This window comes from Balaenoptera physalus, assembly GCF_965194825.1.
Source record: "Balaenoptera physalus genome assembly, chromosome: 19".
NCBI classification, from domain to species: domain Eukaryota; kingdom Metazoa; phylum Chordata; class Mammalia; order Artiodactyla; family Balaenopteridae; genus Balaenoptera; species Balaenoptera physalus.
The window spans coordinates 38,941,992-38,964,556 of NC_138900.1; the positions used below are offsets into that span (position 1 = coordinate 38,941,992).

Sequence of the window (22,565 nt, forward strand, 5' to 3'; positions counted from 1 at the left end):
CGGTAATAGTCAACTTGTTTTCAGTCACCTAATTTCAAATGTTTGCATGGTGGTCTCTTCAGAATGTAGCATCTATCGTCTTTATGCTTCAGGCGGGGGTGAGTCCCATTTTAGCAACCCCTACGCAAGTGTTAGCAGCTAAGCAGAAAGTCCCTGGTACAAGCTGTGGGGCAGGACAAGTAAATCCCACTCAAACCTCACTCTCAAGGTACACATGGTCTAGAGTAGTGGTTGGAAAACTTTCCAGTAAAAAATTAGATAGGAAATATTTTGGGCCTTGTGGGCCACATAGGTCTCTTGCATATTCTTTATTTGATTTTACCCTTTGAAAAGATAGAAACCATCCTTAGCTCACAGGCCATAACTCAATGGGCCACAGCTGGATTGGGGGGCGGGGGGGGTGGTGGGGCATGCCTTGCTGACTGCTGGTCTGGCGCAGTGCTGCTCAGGAGAACTCCCCGTGATAGAAATGTCCTGTGTCTGCACAGCCCACTGCAGTAGCTACGTGCCACACGGGGTTAGTGAGCAGTTGAAATGTGGCTAGCGTGACTAAGTTGAATTTTTAACTTCATTAATTTTCATTCGTTTATGTGTAAAAAGCTCGTGGTTACCGTATTGGGCAGTGCAGGTCTAGAGGATGGAAAACAACAAATTCACCAACACCAAAACCTTAGGGCCACTCTTCTTTGGTCCTATGTATTCCCTAAGCCAAGGACCTTGGAACGAGTCCTGATTATCCAGAGAGTGGGGTTCCTGAGGACCATTTCCACTCCTGCCATCTCGGTGCAGCATGACCAAGGAGTCTTAGTGTGGTTAAAGGTGGCCTCTGGAAAGTCTGCTGCCTCCTGGGGCTCAGAGGAGTCAGGGTTCTCAGGACCCAGGAACTACCCTCAATGAGCCATGGCGGAGAATTTGCTAAGGGTCCTGGACCTGTGTGTCCACCTGCCCCCATCTGTGTTTTCTGCAGACTTCCAGCAGGCATGTGCACAATTATGTAGATTTGGGAATTTTGTGGGGAGAGGGTCCACAGTTGTCATGGAATTCGAAATCCTTCTACAGCCCCAGACGGATCTGAAGGACTGCTGTTACTTAAAGCAAGCATCTCAGTAACACCACCATCCCTGTCTTCCTCCTCATCGCAGCAACAGCTAATCACTTACCGTGCGCCTCAAGCTTTCTGCTAACTTCTCTGTATGTGTTATTTCAGTGTAAGCCTCACACCGACCTGATGAGGTTTCTGTAACTCTTACCTTCATTGCGTACATGACGCGGCCTCATTTCGCAGATGAATAAATCACTGGCCCGAGGCCACATGGCTAGTCCCGTGCAGAGCCAAGATTTGGACCCAGACGGTTTGCAGCTACGGGACCCCAAGAGTGAGCGCCCCCTTACACTCTGCCCCCAGGAGCCTCACTCTCCTCACCCTGGCCCCTCCTTTGCCAGGCAGTGAAACTCCAGAGCCTGAAGGCTTAACTTCTGTGTTATATTGGATTCTAGCCATTATAAACGGCTATGATTATTCCAAAATACCGTCATAGTCACAACTAACATCTATCCAGCTTAGATTCTATCCCAGCCATGCATTTGGAAGTGACATTTGAAGTGGGTTTGAATCCAGGAAGTCTGGCTCCAAAGTCCAGGCTCTTAGCCCAGCAATTCTAAACACTGGCTGCTCATTGGAACCACTTGGAGAGCTTTAAAACACACTGATGCCTGGATCCCACACCCAGAGATTCACTTCGTTGGTCTGGGTGCAGCCGGTGGGGCGTGGAGATTTTTATTAACGACCCTCCAGTGATTCTAATATCCAGCCAAGGCTGAAAGCCCCTGTCTTAGCCACTGCACTCTCCCATCTCAAACAGAATAAGATTCTCAGTGGGCTCAGGCTAACATGCCTACAGTATCATGTCATGGAAAATCTAGGGCCTCCTTTATTCTTCTCCTTAGGGGTGTGGCCTCGGACATTCCCAGAACCGTTAGGGACCTTGCAGGCGGAGGTTTTAGGCCTTCCTAGTTTATAAGTGTGGTTTGGACTAGGAGACGGTAAAGGATAGTGGAGCTCAGGGTGCTGCTGATACATGTAATTGGTTCCGTGCTTTCTCTATCATCTCATGATAAAGGAAGAAAACAGGATCTTTCTTTTTGCTCTTGGCAACCCTCGTCCTTATAAATTAAAATGGGAAATGATAGCCTTGTCTCTAGTCTAGTTATTATTTGATTCCTTCTCTGACGTCTTCATAGCCAGCAGATCTGCCCCAGCCAGAGGGAGAAGTGAGTTGGGTTTTGAAACCCAGGTTGCTTTAATTACAGCCTGAAACTTCCTCCCGGCTTGTCTGTGAGCAGAATGAGGTGGAAGGAGATGACATTCTCTTACGTGGGGCCGCAGGGGCTTGGGGGGTGTAGTGGGGAGCAGAACCCAGGGCTTATTTCTACAGCTTCCTGCTCTGCAGAGCTCCTGTACCCTCCTCTCCTCCCCCTTCCTTCCCCTCCTCCATCCTTTGAAGTACATCCCCACCCCAAGCTTCACAGCTGCCGTGAGCCAGGCACCAAGCATCTTCTCACGTCCAAGTCCCATTTAGTCCTCGCAGTTCATGGAGGGGGGAATTACTCCTATTTTACAGATAAGAATGTAGTGGTACAGGTTTTAGGGAAGTGGCAGAGCTGGGATCCGAACCCGGGCCGTCTGAGTTAAGGCCCTCGCCCCATCCACAGGCCTCTCCCGTCTTCTCTTCCATCCCATCAGAGTCTCCAGTGGGGTGTGTTCGGGACAGGAGTGCAGGAGTCCCTGTGGGGAGATCGGAGCCCTTCTCGTGCATCTCTTTCTCACCTTGAAGCTGCTTTTTTTTTTTTTTAATGTTATTTATTTATTTATTTATTTATTTATTTATTTATTTATTTTTGGTTGTGTTGGGTCTTCGTTTCTGTGCGAGGGCTTTCTCCAGTTGTGGCAAGCGGGGGCCACTCTTCATCGCAGTGCGCGGGCCTCTCACTATCGCGGCCTCTCTTGTTGCGGAGCACAGGCTCCAGACGCGCAGGCTCAGTAGTTGTGGCTCACGGGCTTAGTTGCTCCGCGGCATGTGGCATCTTCCCAGACCAGGACTCAAACCCGTGTCCCCTGCATTGGCAGGCAGATTCTTAACCACTGCGCCACCAGGGAAGCCCTTGAAGCTGCTTTTGTGTGCTTCTCAGTATCTAAGTCATGAGCTGCCTCTGGATTTGTTTTTAATGGCCCTTTTATCTAAATGCTTCTGCTTTAAAAGTTACCCCCTCTCAGTCTGGGGACCCAGCAGGTAGGACTCCCAGGGCCAACCCTGAGGAGATTACTTGGTTTTTTTGCTTTCCTCGGAGCCTGCTGGCCGATTCTCTTGCCATCTTGTACTTATTTAAGCTGATAGATTGAACATATCATTCCAGCGAACAAAACTTCGATACTCCCCAGACTCCAGGCCTGAAGCCAAATAGCCCAAGGCTGAAGGAAACCCCGAGGCTCTGTAACTTAATCTGTAAAAGGGCACCCTTGGTGAACACGCTCAGGGAATAGAAAACTTCTACCCCCTGCCTGTTCCTGGTGGGGAAGAGAACTCTCCCTCCACCCCAACACTAACCCTTTGCACTTAAATGTAAAGTGAGATCTGAGCCCGTTTGGCCTGTATACTTCGGAAAGTCTGGACCGTGTACTCCACGATGATTCATTTTCATTAAACTGCTGGAAAACTACAACAAACCCAAGTTACTTGTACTAACCCCCAAGGCTTGGGCCTGTTACGGGGGAAGAGGCTGGATTCACTTTTCTTGGAAATCAGCTCTGGAGTCTGGCTTTTTCACTGATGAAATATCTAGACAACCACTGCCAGGCTGAAAGTGGACCTCACACACATGTGGGTCACCTGGGCTGGTTAGGAGGCGTTTCGGCCATCTGATTGGATTCTAGAGTCATTTTAGCACGTTTGAGGGCAAGCACAGTTGGTTCAGTGCCTTTTTTTTTTTTTTCATGATTTTAACAGTCAAATTGGCCAAATGGTTATTGATACCATTCAATACTTGGTCCGTATGGAAAGAGATGGGAAGAAGCAGGATTAAGAGTCAGATGGGCTCAGTACCTGATTCTGGTTCTCCCATCTTTTTAGATATGCCCGGCCTCTCTTCTCTTCCAATCTCCTCCCTTCCCTTCGCTTCCCTCCCCTCCCCTCTCCCCTCCCGAACCCCATGCTTCTCCTCCTCTTCCCCCTCCCCCTCCTCCCCTCCCCCCTCCTCCCCTCCCTTCTCCTCTCTCTCCCCCTACTCTTCCCCCTCCTCCTCCTTCCCCTCCTTCTCCTTCTTCTTCCTCTCTCTCTCCCTCCCTCTCCCACTCCCTCTCTCTCCCTCCTTCTCAGCATAGGAGACGGACCTCAGCCAGGGCCTCATTTTTGAGCTGAGACTAGCAGGGACAGAAGTTCACCAGGCAGACACATTGGGCCAGGAAGTGTGTTCTAGGCATAAAGGAACAGACAGTTCCAAGGCCCAGAGTGACAAGAGCTTCATGTAATTCGGGAATGACAAGTGGCTGGTGGTCGCCAGGAGCCAAAGGCATGGTGTGGCAAGGCACGGGGTGCACTTGGTACAGGACGATTGAGAAAGGCCGCCGATTCTGAAAGGCTTATGTTTTTATCCTCTCTACCAGGATTCCACAACGGTGATGCTTTTGACATTTGGGGCTGGATAATTCTGTGTTGCGGTGGGAAGGCTGTCCTGTGCCTTTTGGACATTTAGCCCCATCCTGGGCTTCTGCCCACTAGACACCAGTAACACCCCTCTGCCCTCCAGCTGTGACAACCAAAAATGTCTCCAGCTGTTGCCAAGTGTCCAGGGAAGGCAGGGGCAAAATTGCCCCCAGTGAGAACCACTGTTTTAGGTGATGAGGAGCCGCTGAGGATTCGGGGGCGGAAGAGTGACAAAGTTAGAACACAACTTCAGATGAATCAGGTGGTTCTACGGCAGCACAGACTGTGGATTTAAGGAGGCCGAGTGGAGGCAGAGAGACTGGGATGGCGGGAGGATGGGGAAGTTTTTACAGTAGTCCTGGAGGAACAGAATATGGGTCCGGCCTGGCATCGGGCCATGAGGACGGGGGTGTTGGTTGCAGATCAAGAGATAGGACTAGGAGGGGCCAGACACAGAGACTGACTGCTCAGGGAAGCTGATGCAGGGTGAGTAGTTTAAAGCCACAGCATCCTGCCTGGGGGCAGTGGGGATGAAGGCCGTTCTGGAGATGGGGACACGGGTCTTTGTGGGCCTTGATCGGCCACACAGCTCTGCTCATTCATTCCTGCGCGCTCACTGCAGACTCCTCTGTTTGCCTGTCACCACCCACCTCCCTCTCCCCGTCTCGCCCCTACCACACCTGGGCACCCCTTCTCAACTCACCGGCTCTCCCACAGGCCCGCAGAGAAGGCACCAGCCACCCCCTCCCTGGAGCCCGCCACACTGACTCCCTTGGCTGAGTTTTCTGGGCACTCCTTAGCTTCTTTGCCAATGCCCGCTGCCCCTTGAAGGCTGGGACTCAATCAGAATGATAGTTACAATGACCACTGGCGCTGAGCATTTCCTGGGTTCTAGGCACTGTCTCACATTCTGCAATGTAAGCCTCGTGAGAGCCATTTTACTGAAGAGGAAAAAGGCTCAAGATGGGGAATGTTTGCACCCGCTATTGTCACCCAGGAGCTCCATGTGGCTGGAGCCATCACCTACTTGTCCACAGCCTTGTCACCTGCCCCCAGCAGTTCTCTTTCAGTTTTGACTTCTTTCTCACGAAATTAGGTGCGTGAGATTCAACCATACAGAGCTAGTTGCTATATAATATTCCAATTTATGAATATATCATAATTTATGTAGTCTACTGTTTTTGTTTTGTTTTGTTTAATATTTATTTATTTATTGGCTGCTTTGAGTCTTAGTTGCAGCACGCGGGATCTTTTGTTGCAGTGTGCAGTCTTCTCTCTAGTTGAGGCGCACGGGCTTAGTTGCCTCAAGGCATGTGGGATCTCAGTTCCCCGACCAGAGATCGAACCAGCATCCCCTGCATTGCAAGGCGGATTCTTAGCCACTGGACCACCAGTGAAGTCCCTGTAGTCTACTGTTTATAGATATTTATTTTGCAATTTGGGGTTGTTATGAATAATGCTGCTATGAACATTCTAGACCATGTCTTTTGGTGAACATATGTACATGTTTCTACTGGGCAAATACCCAGGAGTGGAATTGCTAAAGCAGAGGATACACATACCTTTAGTTGGGGTAGATATTCCCAAATAGGAGAAAAGTTTACTCTTATCTCAGTCTCTAGACCAGGGATTCTAAACCTCAGCAACATGGGAATTTTGGAGGCTGTCCTGTGCCTTATAGGATGTTTAGGTTGTCCTGTGCATCATAGGATGTCCCACTTCTCTGTCCTCTAGATGTCTCCTACCCAAGTTGTGACAATCAAAGACATCTCCAGACATTGCCAAATGTTCCATTGTCCACTGCTTTAGACCATGAGTGCTATGAGGGCAGAGACCTTTCCTCTGTTTATTTACCACCATCTCCCCAGGACCTGGCTTGCAGGTGGCACTCAAGAGATATTTGTTATGTTGAAAGCTTCTGTTGCCATTTAAAAAGCAGCCTTGTGTGAGGACGTCTCCCCAGATGAGTTGCTGGCCCAGGGCAGGGAGGTGCTGGGCACAGGCCATGACTGTGCAGGGCAGGTCCAAGTGATGCAGGGCTGTAGCCGGGGCAGCCCAGGGCCTGTCTCCATCAATGTGCACTTTGGAGGACTGGCCTGTGGTCGAGGCCTTGGTCATCCTCCCTGACGACACCATCTTCCCCGGTCCGCTCCCCTCTCCCCCCCGCAGGCGTGGCGTCCTGCACCTTCATGAGAGTAGTGGGATTCATGACCTCGGCCTGCCCCAGTGGCAGCTCTTGCTCTGTCTGATCGTCGTCGTCATCGTCCTGTTTTTTAGCCTCTGGAAAGGAGTGAAGACATCAGGAAAGGTAATATCTTTGTTTCTCTTTCAGTTGGGAGGTTGACCTCAAAAAAGATGTTTTTTTCCTACCTATAAACAGGTAGTTGGTGAAAAGAAAAGGTGGTGCTAGAAGTACAAAACCTGGGTTTGCACCCCAGCTCTGCCACTGGCTTGCTGGAGACTTTAGACGAATCCCCTCCCTTCCCTAAGCCCAGGACTCCCCAGCAGTAGGATGAGGGAGTGCAAGAGGATCAGGGTTCTTCACACTTTCCCACCAAAGCCTCCCTAATAGCAGAGACCAGGGAATGGGACACCCCAAGGGTCTCTGGAAAAAGCCCAGAGCAACCTGTTGACGTGTGTTTGATAAATCTTAAATTCTGGACTAAAACTGCGTGCAAATATTGCAGCCTTCTCTAGCACATAACCATTTCCTTCACTATAAAATTGATTGTTCCCACCTCTGAATTTTTGAGTAGATGAGAACGCTCCGGAAGATATCTAGATGAATCCTGGGGCATCCTCTGACACAGTGCGGAGTGCTCGCAAGGGTCTACGTTTCCTGGAGAGAGGAGCACAGGGTTCGATGACCTAGGAGAGCCTGCCAGAGTTGGCATTCTGACTTAGGTGACACTGCCCCCCGTAGTCAGCACCTCAGGGTGGAGTATACTCAGGTCATGGGCCACATTGATTCTGAGCCTGAGGAATATCATGAGAACAACAGCTCCATTTGGGCCCTATGGGTCCATGTGGAGCTTGGCTGTATTAAAGAGGCTGTAGCTGGGAAATATTCTGTCCAGTGTTTTGGTTAGCTATCGCTGTGTAACAAAATACCTCAAGATGTAGAGACGTGAAATAACAACCACTTTATTCCCTCTCGTGATTCTGTGGGTTGACTGGGCTCAGCAAGGTGGTTCTTCTGCTCCATGTGATATTGCCTGAGCTACATGTCTGGGGGCTTGACTGGGCTGGAACCTCCAAGATGGCTAACACTCATGGATGGCAGTTGGTACTGGCTGGGAGCTTAACTGGAGCTGTCAACCAGAGCACCTTGGGTGGTTTCCATATAGCCTTGCGCTGTAGCTTGGGTATCTCACAGCATGATGGCTGAGTTCCAAGAGCATGTTCCAAGCAGACAAGCCCCAATGTACAAGTAGCTCTTCCAGTCTCTGTTTTCATCATGCTTGCTATTGTCCCAATGAACAAGATAAGTCTTGTGGTAAAGCCCAGAGTCAGTGTGGAACACACAGTGTGTATGTTCATTGGGGGTTACAAGGCAACAATAATCAGGTAGGCATGAATTTATGAGAAGCTTCATTAGGCAACTGATTTTGAATTTTTTTAAATTTATTTTATTTATTTATTTTTGTCTGCGTTGGGTCTTCATTGCTGCGCGTGGACTTTCTCTAGTTGCGGCAAGCGGGGGCTACTCTTCCTTGTGGCGCATGGGCTTCTCATTGCAGTGGCTTCTCTTGTTGCGGAGCATGGGCTCTAGGCACGCGGGCTCAGTAGTTGTGGCTCACGGGCTCTAGAGAGCAGGCTCAGTAGCTGTGGCGTACGGGCTTAGTTGCTCCGCGGCATGTGGGATCTTCCTTGACCAGGGATCGAACCTGTGTCCCCTGCATTGGCAGGCAGATTCTTAACCATGGCGCCACCAGGGAAGCCCTAGGCAACTGATTTTGAAAAGTGGGGTGGATCAGGGTTCTCTCTGGTTCTCCTAAAGTCTTGGTTATGCCATAGATAGCAAAGATAGTGACGGGACCAGCAACCAACAGGAATAAAATTTGACAAGAGCCTGAAGTGGAACTTCCTATCAGCGTATTGGAGACATGGTATCTGCCCCAAGGAAGAACCCAAATGAAATGCAGACCAGGGCTTGGAGGAATTCTAAGATAGAGCAAAACCAGGCTAGGACCACAACCATCCCAACACCTGACACATAGTAGGTCTTCAGTAAATATTTATTGACAGACTAGTGAGGAAAGAAGGGAAGGTAGGAAGAAGGGTAGGTGGGTAAATAAGTTTGGGGAACTTCATTAAGTGTTCTTTTGAATTCAACTCATTAAACATTTATGGATACCTACTATGTGCCAGGCTTGATGCTAGTACTAGTGATGCAAGAAGAAATAAGACAAATTCAATTGATTGTAGTATTATGTGTGTTATAGCCAGGTAGGTGTAGGTCAATGTTATTAGTTTCTTGCATCTCCGTTCAGAGACATATGTGTGTCCCCCTTTCAATAAACACTAATGGTGGGCTTCCCTGGTGGCACAGTGGTTGAGAGTCTGCCTGCCAATGCAGGGGACGCGGGTTCGGGTCCTGGTCTGGGAGGATCCCACGTGCCGCGGAGCAACTGGGCCCGTGAGCCACAATTACTGAGCCTGCGCTTCTGGAGCCTGTGCTCCGCAACAAGAGAGGCCGCGATAATGGGAGGCCTGCGCACTGCGATGAGGAGTGGCCCCCGCTTGCCGCAACTAGAGAAAGCCCTCGCACAGAAACGAAGACCCAACACAGCCATAAATAAATAAATAAATAAATAAATAAATAAAACCCAAAAGTTTAAAAAAAAAAAACACTAATGGTCACAAACTATACACACTATTATAGATCTTGCTTTTTAAAAAACTTAACTTTACCTTGAAGACAGTTTTACATCAGGTAGGTTGCACTTTAATTGAGATACAAACTGTGGGTTTTTCAACTCTCATTAAATCAATTTAGTGGGTCACCACAATTTTTCAAAATGAAATCGTCTAGATAATAACAGCATGCATTGCACATACTAAAGTTAGAGCTGTCTTGTGGAATTTTTGTGTTTCAGTTATAGCAACCCATATGTCTCGATAAATAAGGTTTTTCTTACCATGAGTGCCCATGGTCCAAAAAGCATAAGATGTTACATTAGTGGAAGAAGGAACTCTTCAGACTGAGAGGGTCTGCAAAGACCATGGAGAAGGTGGCATTGGGCTAGGTCAGGTAGAGATGGGGCAGAGGGAAAGGGTTTTCAGTGGAAGGAGCTGCAAGCAAAACTACAGAAGCCCCAGGCCAGCCTTGTCCAGCCTCTCTGCGCCTCTCCTGGGTATCAGGAGCAGGGCTTTCCTGGCCTCTGCAGGCAGCAGAGCTGCAGAAGGTGTATGAGCTTTACTACTGCTGCCGGCCTGGGTGAGGGGCCACCACAGGCTTCTAATATTACACCCCAAGATTAAGCTTCCTGTAGCCATCGCCAAAGGGGTACAGCCTGCCCCGCCTTGTTTAGCACTTGGCTGGAGCAGGCCTGAGTTGTCTGTGGGGAGACTGATGCTAAAGAGAAAAGGAGTGGAGCCTCGCATGCTCCGTTTCTTTGTGCAAAGTCACCTTTGGAGGAGGAGGACTCACGCCCTCCCCTGAGGAGTGTAATGACGAGTGGGGCGGGAGTGTTGCCCTAGGAAGCCCCCCGCAGATGGAAACTTGTCGCCTGAAGTCCCTGCCCACGTTTTGCCTCCAGAGCAGGCGAGGACCCCTGCAGCCCATGGGGAGGGGCTTTCTAGAATAAGGAACTTCATGCAGGGCATTGCTGTGTCCTGTCTTTAATTGTTTTTATACCCTGGCTCATGAGAAAACCAAGAGCATTGCTTATTTCTTCCCAGACTACGTCTGGAACAGGACACGGATCTTTTCTTAGCAGGCTGCCAAAGCCACAGAGCCGGCCTGAAATGAATTGCAAGTGTTCACACTTCCCGTCTTGGCCGGTGAAGGCTCTGTTCTTGGGAAGATGGCTCCACAGCTGGCAGCTGGGATACTGGGGGGCGAGGTACAGTCTGAATCAGGGAAAGGGGTTACCGCAGACCACACACTCTGTGACCCTGGCCCACCGACCACCGCAGGGTAGAGGGCGGAGGTCAGTCAGCCCCCAGGGCGTCGGGCAAGTGTGCACACACTGCCGCTTGCCACCCTGGAGTCCTGTCTGCCCACCCGCCGCTCACAGGCGTTGGCTGAACCAGCACTTAGCAGCTACAAGCCTGTACCGAACGCCTAAATGTTGATCTGGAAGGTTCTCCAAAGCCACCTACTCCAGCCTGCTTGTACAGATGGGGAGCCTGAGGCCAAGAGAGGGAGAGGGTTTCACAGCCGTCTTGGCAGAGCCGGGACTTGAACCTGGGTCTCAGATATGCAGTAGCGTGAGTGATTAAGCACATGGCTTTGTGGTCAGACCACTGGGTTGGAGCCCAGGCACCATCGTTCCCTAACGGGTGACCTCGGGGTGAATGATGCCCCCTGAGCTACAGTGTCCTCACCCGCAAGATGAGGGCAGTTCCTGATCCTGCCCGCCTCCAGGGCAGTTGGGAGGATGGGGTGAGAGGTCCTCACTGCTGGGCTAGCAGATGGAGATTGCTCAATAAGTGATCCTCATCTGTCTTTGTCCCCTGCATCCACCTGAGGGAGCTTTTAAAGCATGGAATGCAAGCCCCATCCCAGACCAATTAAATCAGAAAGTCCAAAAATGGAGTCTGAACTTGGACATTTTTGTCTATAACTTCCCCCAGAGTAGTCTAATGTATAGTCAGGGATGAGAAGGAACAGCGAGGAAGCCTACGCAACCTTCTCCTCTCCCCACTTCTCTTCTCTGTTTCTTCATCGTGGGCAGGCTGGGCTGGTGTCTCTTTTCAGTCTGGGGACAGTTTCTTCCCTTATGGGTTTCTGGATGAGGCAGTTTGTCTTTGCCCTAAACCCATCCGCAAATAAAGAGCAGCCAGGGATTCTGCTTTCTGCCACATCCCTCCCTGGGCGGTGAGCTTAGGAGGATACACTTGCATGAAGGTAAACGAGCGGGGGAGAGAAGGGAGGAAGGAGGGCGTAAAGGTGAGGGTGCTAGTTCCACCTGGGGCAAGTCAGCGCGGGAAGCTTGTAGAGCAGGAGGCGCTGGGCACCAGGAGAGTCTGCGTCCTCGCTGCCCTTGGCTTCCTTGGCAGCGGTGCCCCCAGGGTGCTGACTTTCTCATTGGGTGCAGCCTTGGTCTGTCCACTCTGTCCTGGAGTGCCCCAGGCCTGGCCTGGAGGTGGAGCTTTTAGCCCGTGCACTGTGTGAAGGAAGGTGTGGGGAGGGTGTGACTGGCTGCCCCCCGCCAGCCCCCCACCCCGCTGGCAGCAGAGTCAGGCTCTCACTGCGAGCTTGTCCACCGCCAGGTGGTGTGGATCACGGCCACGCTGCCTTACCTCGTGTTGTTTGTGCTCCTGGTCCACGGCATCACGCTGCCCGGCGCTTCCAATGGCATCAACGCCTACCTGCACATCGACTTCTACCGTCTCAAAGAGGCCACGGTCAGTGCCCAGTGACCACCCACCCTTGGGCCCAGGTTGGGGAGGGTTCTCGGTGCAGGCAGTGAAAGAAAATCTGGTCCCAGCTCTGCGTAGCCTGGGATGGATCCTTCCCACTCTGGGCTGCAGCTTCTCCACCTGACCAAGGCCAATTTGATTTGCACCTGACAGTCTCCGTGAGCCTGTCCGGCTCTGATGGCTTGGGATCTGTGGTTCTGTTGAGTGGCCTTTGCAGACCCCTCCTTTCAAGGAAAGCAATACCCTGTCCTGGGTTCTTACCTCTGCCCTGTGCCGTGGCCCCAGCCTCACCCCAGCCACCCTAGCCCTATTTCTACTCTGGTCTCCAACCCTGGCCTCTGGTACCATCTGTGATGTTGGCATAAGGAGCAGCGTCAGCCGCAGGGAGACCAGACCCTGCTGACTCTCCCCTCACAGCCCCTCGAGCTCACTGTCCTGCCCAGAGGCAGAGATTACAATGAAGGCGGGGTGAATGTGGAGTGGCGTCCAAAGTAGCGCAGTGAGGCTGGGAGCAGGGACAATCTTAGAGGTTCCTAGTGCCTTGAGCATCTTCAAATCACAGCTGAGATGATTTCCAGCCTCCTCCCTCGCGTCTGCCTCAGTGACCACACCTCAGTATTTCCCCTCATAATCCCCAAAGACTTCCCCACACTCTACTTGAACCCATAATCATCCTGGCAGGCAAGATCAACATAGGATTAGGACGGACGCCTCCCAGTACACACCTCCCATTGTCCCAGCACAACTCAGTGTTATAGCCCAGTAACCAAGAGAAAAACGTATTTCCTTAATAACTGTCAGAAAAATAACAGAGCGTAAGACATGAAACAGCCTTGTAAATTGTGAAGCAAGTCAGAGTTCTATCTGTTCTGCATTGTTTAAATATCCTAAGTCTTTCTGGACAGTAGAAACTCAGCCTGAGTGCCGTCTCAGGGAGCAGATCTACCTTCCTCCGTCAGATTGCTTCTCTCATTACACCCTTTGCTTACAAAGCAGGGGAAGTCTAGAATAGCACGAGTGGGGAGATGACAGAAGTCTCACAAATCCGAATTGTGGCTTAGTCCTGGTGAGCTAGGTAAAATTATCCCCACTGTACAGATGAGGAAACTGAGATATAGACAGTGAAATTGACCAGGGCAAGACCATGAGGCTGAGAGGTTGGAGAGGAGCTCAGATCTCCGGGCTTCCAGCCATGCAGTTTCATCATCCAAAAGATGAAGGAAGTAGACCCCATTGGCCACCAAGGAGTCACCACTGTCTATGGGTTGGTAGAAGCTACTAGGAATCATTACCCCTTTCTGAAGATGTTGTCTCCATAACCCCTGAGATAGTCATAACCCTTTGCCCTTGCCCTATCCACATTCTAGCCTAGAACATTTTGTTTATTAACTTCCTTTAAAAATCAGGATGTCAGATTGAGCCAGTGAGTTCCTCTGGGGTGAGCTCACTCATGACCACCCAAGGCTGGGAGGTGCTAGAGAGACCCCAGCCTCTCTCCACAGTGATTTTGTACAGGCTGCGGGAGAGCAGGAGTTGCGTGGCTCCCCGTCTCTAGTTCAGACCTCATTTCCTCAGGTCTTAGGGCATCCCTGGGGCTTCCCAGCCCTTCTGGAGCAGTGAGGTAGTCCACTTCTGTGGAAGCAGAGGGTGATGGCCTTTATCTGCCCATTTCAGGTATGGATTGATGCTGCAACTCAGATATTCTTTTCCTTGGGTGCTGGATTTGGTGTCTTGATTGCATTTGCTAGTTACAACAAATTTGACAACAACTGCTATAGGTAAGATCCTTCCTGGGGCTCTGGAAAGCTCTAAATCCTGGGAATCAACCCTTGCAGGGATGGGAGAGAGGGCTCTGGTCTGGGACAAGTCAAATTTTCTTCTTGGGTTTCTTTCCCTGTGAAATGAAGCACAGTAGACCATTCTGGATGTTCTGTGAACTCCAACATAGCCTATGGGGTCCTGATGAACATATGTCAGTCCAGAACACCTCCCAAATAGATGCAGGGTGAGGAGCTGGGAAAGTTGAGGCCACTAACACTGGGATATCATGAGGGTGGGTAGCTGGGACAGAGGGGAACTGTGTGGCTTTCAGAGCAGCCAGCACTGCCTGTCTGTCCATCTGATGCCCGGGCAGACAAGGTTGGTATATCCAGGCTGGTTGCTTGAGGGGTGAGGGCCTGGGAGGGTCAGAGCTTAAGACCACACAGCAGAATGAGAAGTCTGCTCAGTGCCGTAGAGTCAGAAGACCGTGCTCTAGATCATCTGGTCCTGTAAGCATTTAATGCTGCCTCCTGCAGCCCCAGTGCTGTGAGGGCTTCAGACATGGGCACAGATGGGGCTGCTTCCATCCCTCTCTATCCAAGGCTTAAGACAGAATCATAACCTCCCTGGTACAAGACAGAGTAGGATGAATGCAGACCAGTGGGACAGGCTTTAGGGAGGCTAAGGAAATGGGGTGATCAGCCATCTGCTGGGGGATCAGCAAGAGCATAGAGGTGCGTTTGAGGTGAGCCTTGGAAGATAGTTAGGGTTGCGATAGGCAGACGCGGAGTGAGCGGACAACTTACAGCATGAGCAAAGCCAGGGGACGTGGTATGTTTGTGAACCAGCAAGCTAACTGGTTTGCTCAGAGAGTACATGTTGGGGAGTCACGGGAAATAAGCCTGGAAAGAAGGTTGGGTCCTCTCAGCAAAGCTCTTGAATGCCTGGGTGAAAAGTTGAGAGGCACTGGGGAGCCACAGAAAGTTGGTTGAGGAAGGAGGCTGGTGACTCGATTTCCCAACAAGAGTTTTATATCAGGCTCTGGTATCAAAGTGTTTCATCCAGAAGCTGCTGACCTATTTCCTGCACCTACAGGTTCTGACCCTGTGATGGTGGGGTGCTGGGGGGTCCATGTGGCAGCAGGGACGCTGAAGAGGGGGTTGGCATTTGAAGCCGTGGATTCCATAGACGGTCCAGCAGTCCATAAGCGGGGTTGGGGAGAGTCAGACCACTTGAACTAACAGTGCTTTCTTTTCCCTCAGGGACGCCCTGCTCACCAGCACCATCAACTGTGTCACCAGCTTCATCTCTGGGTTCGCCATCTTCTCCATCCTTGGTTACATGGCCCACGAACACAAGGTCAACATTGAGGATGTTGCCACTGAAGGTGGGTGGGCAGACTCGCCCACTGAGGAGGAGGGGGCTGAAAAACTCACCTCTTTCTTAGCAGTTCTCCTGTGGCTGTGGGACTGAGAGGACTGGACACGGAGCTTTCCCAGCTGCCCACTTTCTTTGAGGCCATCAGTAGGAAGTCCAGGCAGAATCATTTTCTGAGTCAGGCCAGACCAGATAGATTTTGGACCACTGACTCTGTACCAGCCCCTGTGCTAAGCACTTGACGTATCTTGGTTTAGTTCTTGCAGTGTCACTAGGCAAGTGGTAATAGACCCACTTTAAAGATCAGAAAGCTGAGACTCAGGCGACTGAAGTTGTTCAACCAGCTCGTGTCCTTCCCCGCTGCTTCTCATATTCTTATGGCCACAAACAGGCCGAGACTTGGGGAGGGGCTGCCTCTGATGGACTCTGAAAATCACAAAGTTCTGAGAGTAAGAGGATCCCTCATGGGGTGCAGGAGGTGGGGTTTGAGGCCCATTGCCTGTAGCGGTCCAGGAGAGGCACTGCCCTCTGGCTTGGCTGTTTGAGGACAACCTCCTTGGTGCATAGGTGAACTCAGGCTGGAGCTGGCTTCATCAGTCATCTTTAGACCTTGGTTTGCTCCATCTACACGTGACTGCCCAAATATCATGGGGCTGGGCTGGGGCTTGTTGGGCCTCAAAATGCTCTCGTATCATCTGCAGCTCAGACCAACAGTCCCAGCTATTAATGAGGTCCTTGATGTTTCTTACAGGAGCTGGCCTGGTCTTCATCCTGTACCCAGAAGCCATTTCCACCCTATCAGGATCCACGTTCTGGGCTGTCGTGTTCTTCGTCATGCTCCTGGCTCTGGGAATTGACAGCTCAGTGAGTGACCTTGCTGGGGATACCATCCCCCAACAGACACCACTAGACCTGATCCTCCCTCCCCTAAATACACACACACTACTCAGTCTAAAGCTCCCCCCCATTCAAGCCCCTGATCAGTAGTTGTTTGCACAAGACCTTATTTAAATGCAAACAAGGAAATCAGTACTCGCTCAGAAAGGCAAGATTTAGGCCAAAGCCAAGAACCAAGAGAAACCTACTTGGCATCATGGAACTCTACATTAGAAGGGACCTCGGATAAGCCAGCCCAATACTCTCCTTTTACAGATGGGAAACTGAATTCAGAGAGGGCGTGGCTAGAACGCTTGTTCTCTAACCAACCACTCTTCCCATGGTATTTCATAGGCATCCACTCAGGCTGAGTGAGTGGACAGGAGTCAGGTTCCTGTTGATAAGGGGGAGACAGGAGTTAACTCTTCAGCCTCTCCCACATGGTTTCTGAGTTCTGAGGTTGGTTGAGAACAGGGCAGAAGTGGGGTGAGAGGATGGGGAGAAGGGAGGACCTGCTGATTTCTCTAGAGAAGCAAGGCAGCCTCCAGGGCTCATGAGTCCAGGGCTGTGGGAGGTCCAAGGGAGCCGGGAGGCCTGAGACTGGGGTTCAGAGAGTCCCTCACTCCTGTGTTGACTGAAAAAAAAATGCACAACCTGGGACTTCCCTGGTGGTCCAGTGGTTAAGACTCCGAGCTTCCACTGCAGGGGGCACAGGTTCACTGCTTGGTTGGGGAGCTAACAATCCCGCATGTGCGTGGTGCAGCCAAAAAATGCACAACCTGAAAGTTGAGAATTATGTTTCAGTTGGCAGACTTTCTGGGGACTTCAAGCCTGGGAGGCAGCCTCTCAGATCGCTCTGAGGGACTGCTCTGAAGAGGTCAGGGGGGAGCCAGGATATGTAGGAGTTTTTGCAGCAAAGACCAGGTGGTCAGAGCATCAAAAGATGACTGTTAATTAAACAAAACCAGACATCTCAAGTTAATGTATTTAGCGCTTTTCTATATATGGGAAGATGCAAGAGTCTGGGCTCATTGAAATCATTCCTTTGATATGCACCTGAGCTATGTAGGGCCAGTATCCTTTCTTTCCCATCCTGAGTCCCCTCAGGTGCACCTTTGCGGGGGCAGCGGTAGTGGCTGATGGCTTGATGGCTGCAGCATCCTTTGTTTGCTGATATGTTGGACAACATTTTTCATTCACCCCTGTGTCCCACCTGCCTGGTTCCCTTCAGATGGGAGGCATGGAGGCGGTCATCACGGGCCTGGCCGACGACTTCCAGGTCCTGAAACGACACCGGAAACTCTTCACATTTGGTGTCTCCTTTGGAACCTTCCTTCTGGCCCTGTTTTGCATAACCAAGGTGAGGGGGGCTGGGCTCTGGGTCACCTGGGGCTTCTGAGGCTGCATTTCAATCCAGCCAGATATTCCCAGACTTGAAGCTGAGGGGTAGGGCTAGGGTGAGCTCAGGGGAACCATGGCAGTGCCTGGTATCCTGAACTCCGTGGCCCAGTCCCCTAGGGTTACACCCCGTTGTTATCGGTCCCTTCTGAGCCTGAGGATATCCAGACAAATCTTTCAACTGCTTGTTGGTTTGGGGGGGCAGCAAAAGTCCATTTTAAACTGCCAGCTGAAAAAAGTGCACAACCTGAAAGCTGAGAATTATGTTTTATTCGGTGGACAGAACTGAGGACTTAAGCCTGGGACACAGCATCTCAGATAGCTCTGAGGGACTGCTCCAGAGAGGTAAGGGAGGAGCCAGGATACGTGAGTTTTTGCAGCAAAGATCAGGTAGTTGTTACATCAAAAGATTACTGTTGACTAAAGAAAACCAGACATCTCAAGTTAAGGAATTTCGTGCTTTTCCGTGTATGGGAAGATGCAAGAGTTTGGGCTCACTGAAATCATTCCTTTGATATGGACCTCAGCTATCTAGGGCCAGTATCCGAGCTTTTTGCTGACTGCTAGATGGCGGGCATCCTGTTTCTATCCTGAATTCCCTCAGAGCTCACCTTCAGAGCGGTGGCTATAATGTGATGGCTGCAACATCTTTTGTTTACTGATACGGCAGGCAACATTTTTTTTTTATTGATAAAATCCATCTTGCTTTTTACTGGCTGAAGTCCCCACCCTCAGACCCAGTGAATACGTAGAATACATAGCAGCAACACAGTAGCACCAGAAATCCCATTATCTGTGTTGGGGGTGGGTGTGAGTTCTGAGTGAGCGGGACAGGGGACAGCTAAATTTTGATGGATGTAAGAGTTGATAGCCATTTCTATCCATCATGGCCTCAGGCTTTCTCTGTCCATGCCCCAGGGTGGAATATACGTGCTGACCCTGCTGGACACGTTTGCGGCGGGGACCTCCATTCTGTTTGCTGTGCTCATGGAGGCCATAGGCGTCTCCTGGTTTTATGGTACGTGCTGGGTCCTGAGCGTGTGGCAAAGCCTCGGGCCCCGTGTGCTTCTGGAGCCTTTTCGCCTGGAGGTGCAAAGGGGCTTTCCATTTCCAGGGCAGTCACTGGCTGATCCCAGAGTTGAATGAGTTGCTTATTGGACGCAGCTCTCCCAGCCCTCAGCTCACCTTTGCATGAGCTCCCTTTAAAAGGAGGACACAAAGGCCCCAAAGGCATCAGTGTCAGCTGTTAGAGAGGAACTCAGAGGAAGCCGCTGCTCCTCAAGCCATGTAATTCATTCTAGAGTAGGGTTGCCAGGTTTAGCAAATCTGGGATACAACACATCCAGTTAAACTTGAATTTCAGATAATGAATCATTTTTTTTAGTATATGTCCCAAATATTGCATGAAATTACTTAAACTAGAATGACTTTTGTTGTCTCTCCGAAATTCAAATGTAACTGAGTGTCCTCTGTCTTCTCTGGCAACCTTACTCCAGAGCTGAATGGGGAGAACGTGGTAGAAAGTGAAATGTGTTGTCATTGTTCATTTCTTCCCCATGTGTCACTCGCTCTTTTCTAATCATTGGAAACAGTCTGGTCTCGTCTACCAGATTAAAGTCGGGGAAAGCTCTATATACACAGCCATCACTGTTTTAAGAGAGAGGGAGCGGGAGGAAAGAGCTGGGCTTTGGAGTCAGGCCACCCTGGCTGTGTAACCAGGGCCAAGTCCCCTCCCCTCCCCGAGCCCTGGTTTTCCCTCTGAAAAAGGAATTGGGGCGGCACCTACAAGGGAATGCTACCTCTGAGTGTGTTCTCTCCCCTGTTCTGAACCGGCCAAGTGCCTGTCCCCAGGTCTCCTAAGTGCCAGGGTATCCCCGTCTTAGGAGATAACTGTTCTGCTCTCCACCTGGGGACAGACCCTCTTGGGAAGGCAGCAGGGGTGGCCCCAGGCTCTGCAGGGGCCGCTGTGATGGGCCTGCCCTGTGTGTGCGCAGGTGTGGACAGGTTCAGCAATGACATCCAGCAGATGATGGGGTTCAAGCCGGGCCTGTACTGGAGACTCTGCTGGAAGTTTGTCAGCCCTGCGTTCCTCCTGGTGTGTAGTGTGGGGTTGGGCATCCTCGGGGGAGGGGTGCTGTGTGTCTGGGGTGAGGGTGGGGGTGGGGATCTTTGCTTCTGAGGGGAGGAGGTTGGGATGCAGGGCCCTGGTCACGCAGACAGATGCTCAGGATGCTCTGCCCTGTTGATTCCCAGGAGGCTGCACATGAGCGGGGTCGCCAGCCTGGGGCCAGGTCTGGGCCGGGGGCTGTCTGTGCCACCACTCAGTTCCAAGGTCACCTTTCTAGTCTTCTCCTCTTTGTATTGCTCCTGTTTCTTTGTCTACTTTTTGTTATCCTTCCTTACTTGGATTCTTCCTCCTTTCTCTCTCGATCTCCCCCCTTCCTTATCTTCTCCATTCCTGCATCCGTCTCACACGCTGGTCCTCACTTCCCTCTGGTCCCTCTCTGCACCCCTCCCTCTCTCCCACCTCCTTCCCTCTCTCTCCCCTCTCCTTGTCTCTCTCCCTCTTCCTTCTGTCCCTTCCCCCCAGTTTGTGGTGGTCGTGAGCATCATCAATTTCAAGCCACTCACCTACGATGACTACATCTTCCCACTCTGGGCCAACTGGGTCGGGTGGGGCATCGCGGGCTCCTCCATGGTCCTGGTGCCCGCCTACGTCGTCTACAAGTTCCTCAGCACGCGGGGCTCCCTTCGCGAGGTGAGCTCTGGGCCGAGCCTGGGGGAGGGTGGGGGACAGCACGGGAGGGGGCATCCCGAGTCATTCCCGCTGGGGTGAAAGAGGGAGACAGAAGGACACGGACTCTAGAGTCACACGGACCTGCCACACTGGCCACGTTATTTACCCCCAAGCCTCAGGTTCCACATTTGTGACCTGGGGTAATCATACAGACCTTGAAAGGTGAAAGGAAGTGCTTGGCGCAGCGCCTGGCACACGGTAGATGGTCACCACGCGGCACCTGCTCTCGTGTTGAACGTCATATGCACTGTGTGCTCCCACTCTGTTCCTACCGTTGTTTATGTGAGGAGCTCAGCCCTCCATTCCCCTAAGGAGCAGTTAATCTGCATTAACTGTGCCCACTCCTGTGTCCCACCTCCTAAGGTTTGTCATGTCCCCAGGTGTCCCCCACTCTCCCCATCCAAACTCACCGTGACCTTGTATCTTGGCTTTCACCTGCTTCTGTTGTGAACCTGATACCTGAGCAGCCTAAACCAGAGATTTCCAAAATACATTTTCTTCTTTGACCTGTGTACATTGCAGATACATATACGCATGATCTGCCTTTTAACTAAAATTATGTCTTTCCTATACTTTGGTTGTTAAATGCCCTTTCTTTTATAAATAATGGTGATAGTCTTTTCCTCATGTCCTTACTTATAAAGATCTCATCCCTTCATTCCTTTATCCACTCCCTTCACAGATATTTACTGAGTATCTGTACGGGGCAGGCAGTATCCTCAGCCCTAGACACGCTCCCCGGAGCTCATGTTCTCATGAGGGGACAGAAAGACACAGGAGGACGTAAAGGAGTGAGCTGTACAGGAACTTAGGGCAGAGGGTCCCAGGCAGGGCTGTGTCCACCCCCTCCCCCTTGTGACGTGTTTCCTGTCCGTGAAATCCCGAAGTCCAGGAGCCTCTGGGTCACTGGGAGGACCCGTGTTCCGTGAGCTCATCCCGGACGTGGAACCAGGACCTGCTTTGAGCTTTTTATTCTCCACACTTTGGGATCCCCCTCTAGTGATCAGGCATTGATTCCAGACGCATTCCCTGGGTCCACCCTGTGTCTACAGCCCAAGGAGGCAGCCCCAATCCCCAGGCAGGGCTGAGGTCCCATCACTGAGTTCTCATTGTGCTCTGAACTTGACCTCTGCAGCACTGACTCCGATCGTGGTTGTAAAATTGCCGGTGTGTGTTTCTGTTCAGTGTCAGCCCCTTCCATGAGCTGTAAGCTCCCCCAAAGCAGAATGTGTGGGCGACCTTCAGCTCTGGATCCCCAGGGCCTAGGCCAGTGTGTGACTACAGTCATTGACTCGATAAACATTCACTGGATGAATGTCTCAAAGTGAACCAAGCAGTTCCACAAACCAGGGTGTCTTGTACGAACCTCTCCTGCTGTCCATGTGAGACTTCAGGGCCAAATAGCAGGTGGCCCTGATGTGTGATGTCCTCTGGGCTGCTGGAAGGGTGTCCCTTGGCCAAGCTGAGGCCTCCTCCCCTTCTCCGTCCTTTCACAGAGACTGGCCTATGGCATCACCCCAGAGAACGAGCATCACCTGGTGGCCCAGAGGGATGTCAGGCAGTTCCAAGTAGGTGCAGCTTGGACCATTTTGATGGGGGCCACGGGGCGGGGGCGAGGCAAGACCACACACCACACTCCAGAAAACCCAGAGCAGCTGCTCGCTATAGCCCCTGGGGATGTGATGTTACGAACGGAGGAGAGGGGCCTGTCTTCTGCCTTCTACCAGCTTTCACCTGCCCCTCCACTCCTTGGTCCTGAGATACCAAATGCCCAGACTTTCCTAAACTCGGTTCTCCCTCTTTGAGTTGTGACCACGGAGTATCCCCAAATTAGGCTGAGGATTTCTTATCTTGAAGGAAGCGCTGTAGGTACATCAGTAACGTGTTGACCTGAGTCCCACCCTTTTCCCCTGTAAAATATGGGGGTGGGGGAGCCAGGAGGGTCCCAGTGAGCCCCCCCTGCTTCAGACATACTGTGTGACTTTGTGAAGGTTCCTTTGCCCTTTCTGGGTGCCAGTGACAATTAGGGGATTGGCCTGCATGTTCTCCGGGTCTTTGAAGGAAGC

General features: G+C 51.3%; 1 protein-coding gene across 7 annotated transcripts in view; it reads left to right on the forward strand.

Annotated features, from left to right (window-relative positions):
- Positions 1 to 22,565, forward strand: part of SLC6A2 (solute carrier family 6 member 2) — a 58,107-nt gene that overhangs the window by 34,949 nt on the left and 593 nt on the right. For 5 of the 7 annotated variants that reach the window (XM_082436961.1, XM_082436962.1, XM_082436964.1 and 2 more), the window contains 9 exons: positions 6,870 to 7,008; positions 12,141 to 12,275; positions 13,965 to 14,068; positions 15,314 to 15,438; positions 16,180 to 16,292; positions 17,536 to 17,664; positions 18,621 to 18,720; positions 19,697 to 19,797; positions 19,956 to 20,454. In XM_082436961.1, coding sequence (XP_082293087.1) covers positions 6,870 to 7,008; positions 12,141 to 12,275; positions 13,965 to 14,068; positions 15,314 to 15,438; positions 16,180 to 16,292; positions 17,536 to 17,664; positions 18,621 to 18,720; positions 19,697 to 19,797; positions 19,956 to 20,342 — 1,333 coding nt within the window. In that variant the 3' untranslated portion in view covers positions 20,343 to 20,454. Of the gene's footprint in view, positions 1 to 6,869; positions 7,009 to 12,140; positions 12,276 to 13,964; positions 14,069 to 15,313; positions 15,439 to 16,179; positions 16,293 to 17,535; positions 17,665 to 18,620; positions 18,721 to 19,696; positions 19,798 to 19,955; positions 20,461 to 21,995; positions 22,068 to 22,565 lie in introns of those variants that run through there. The other 2 variants (XM_082436965.1, XM_082436966.1) reach the window with 1 other exon arrangement.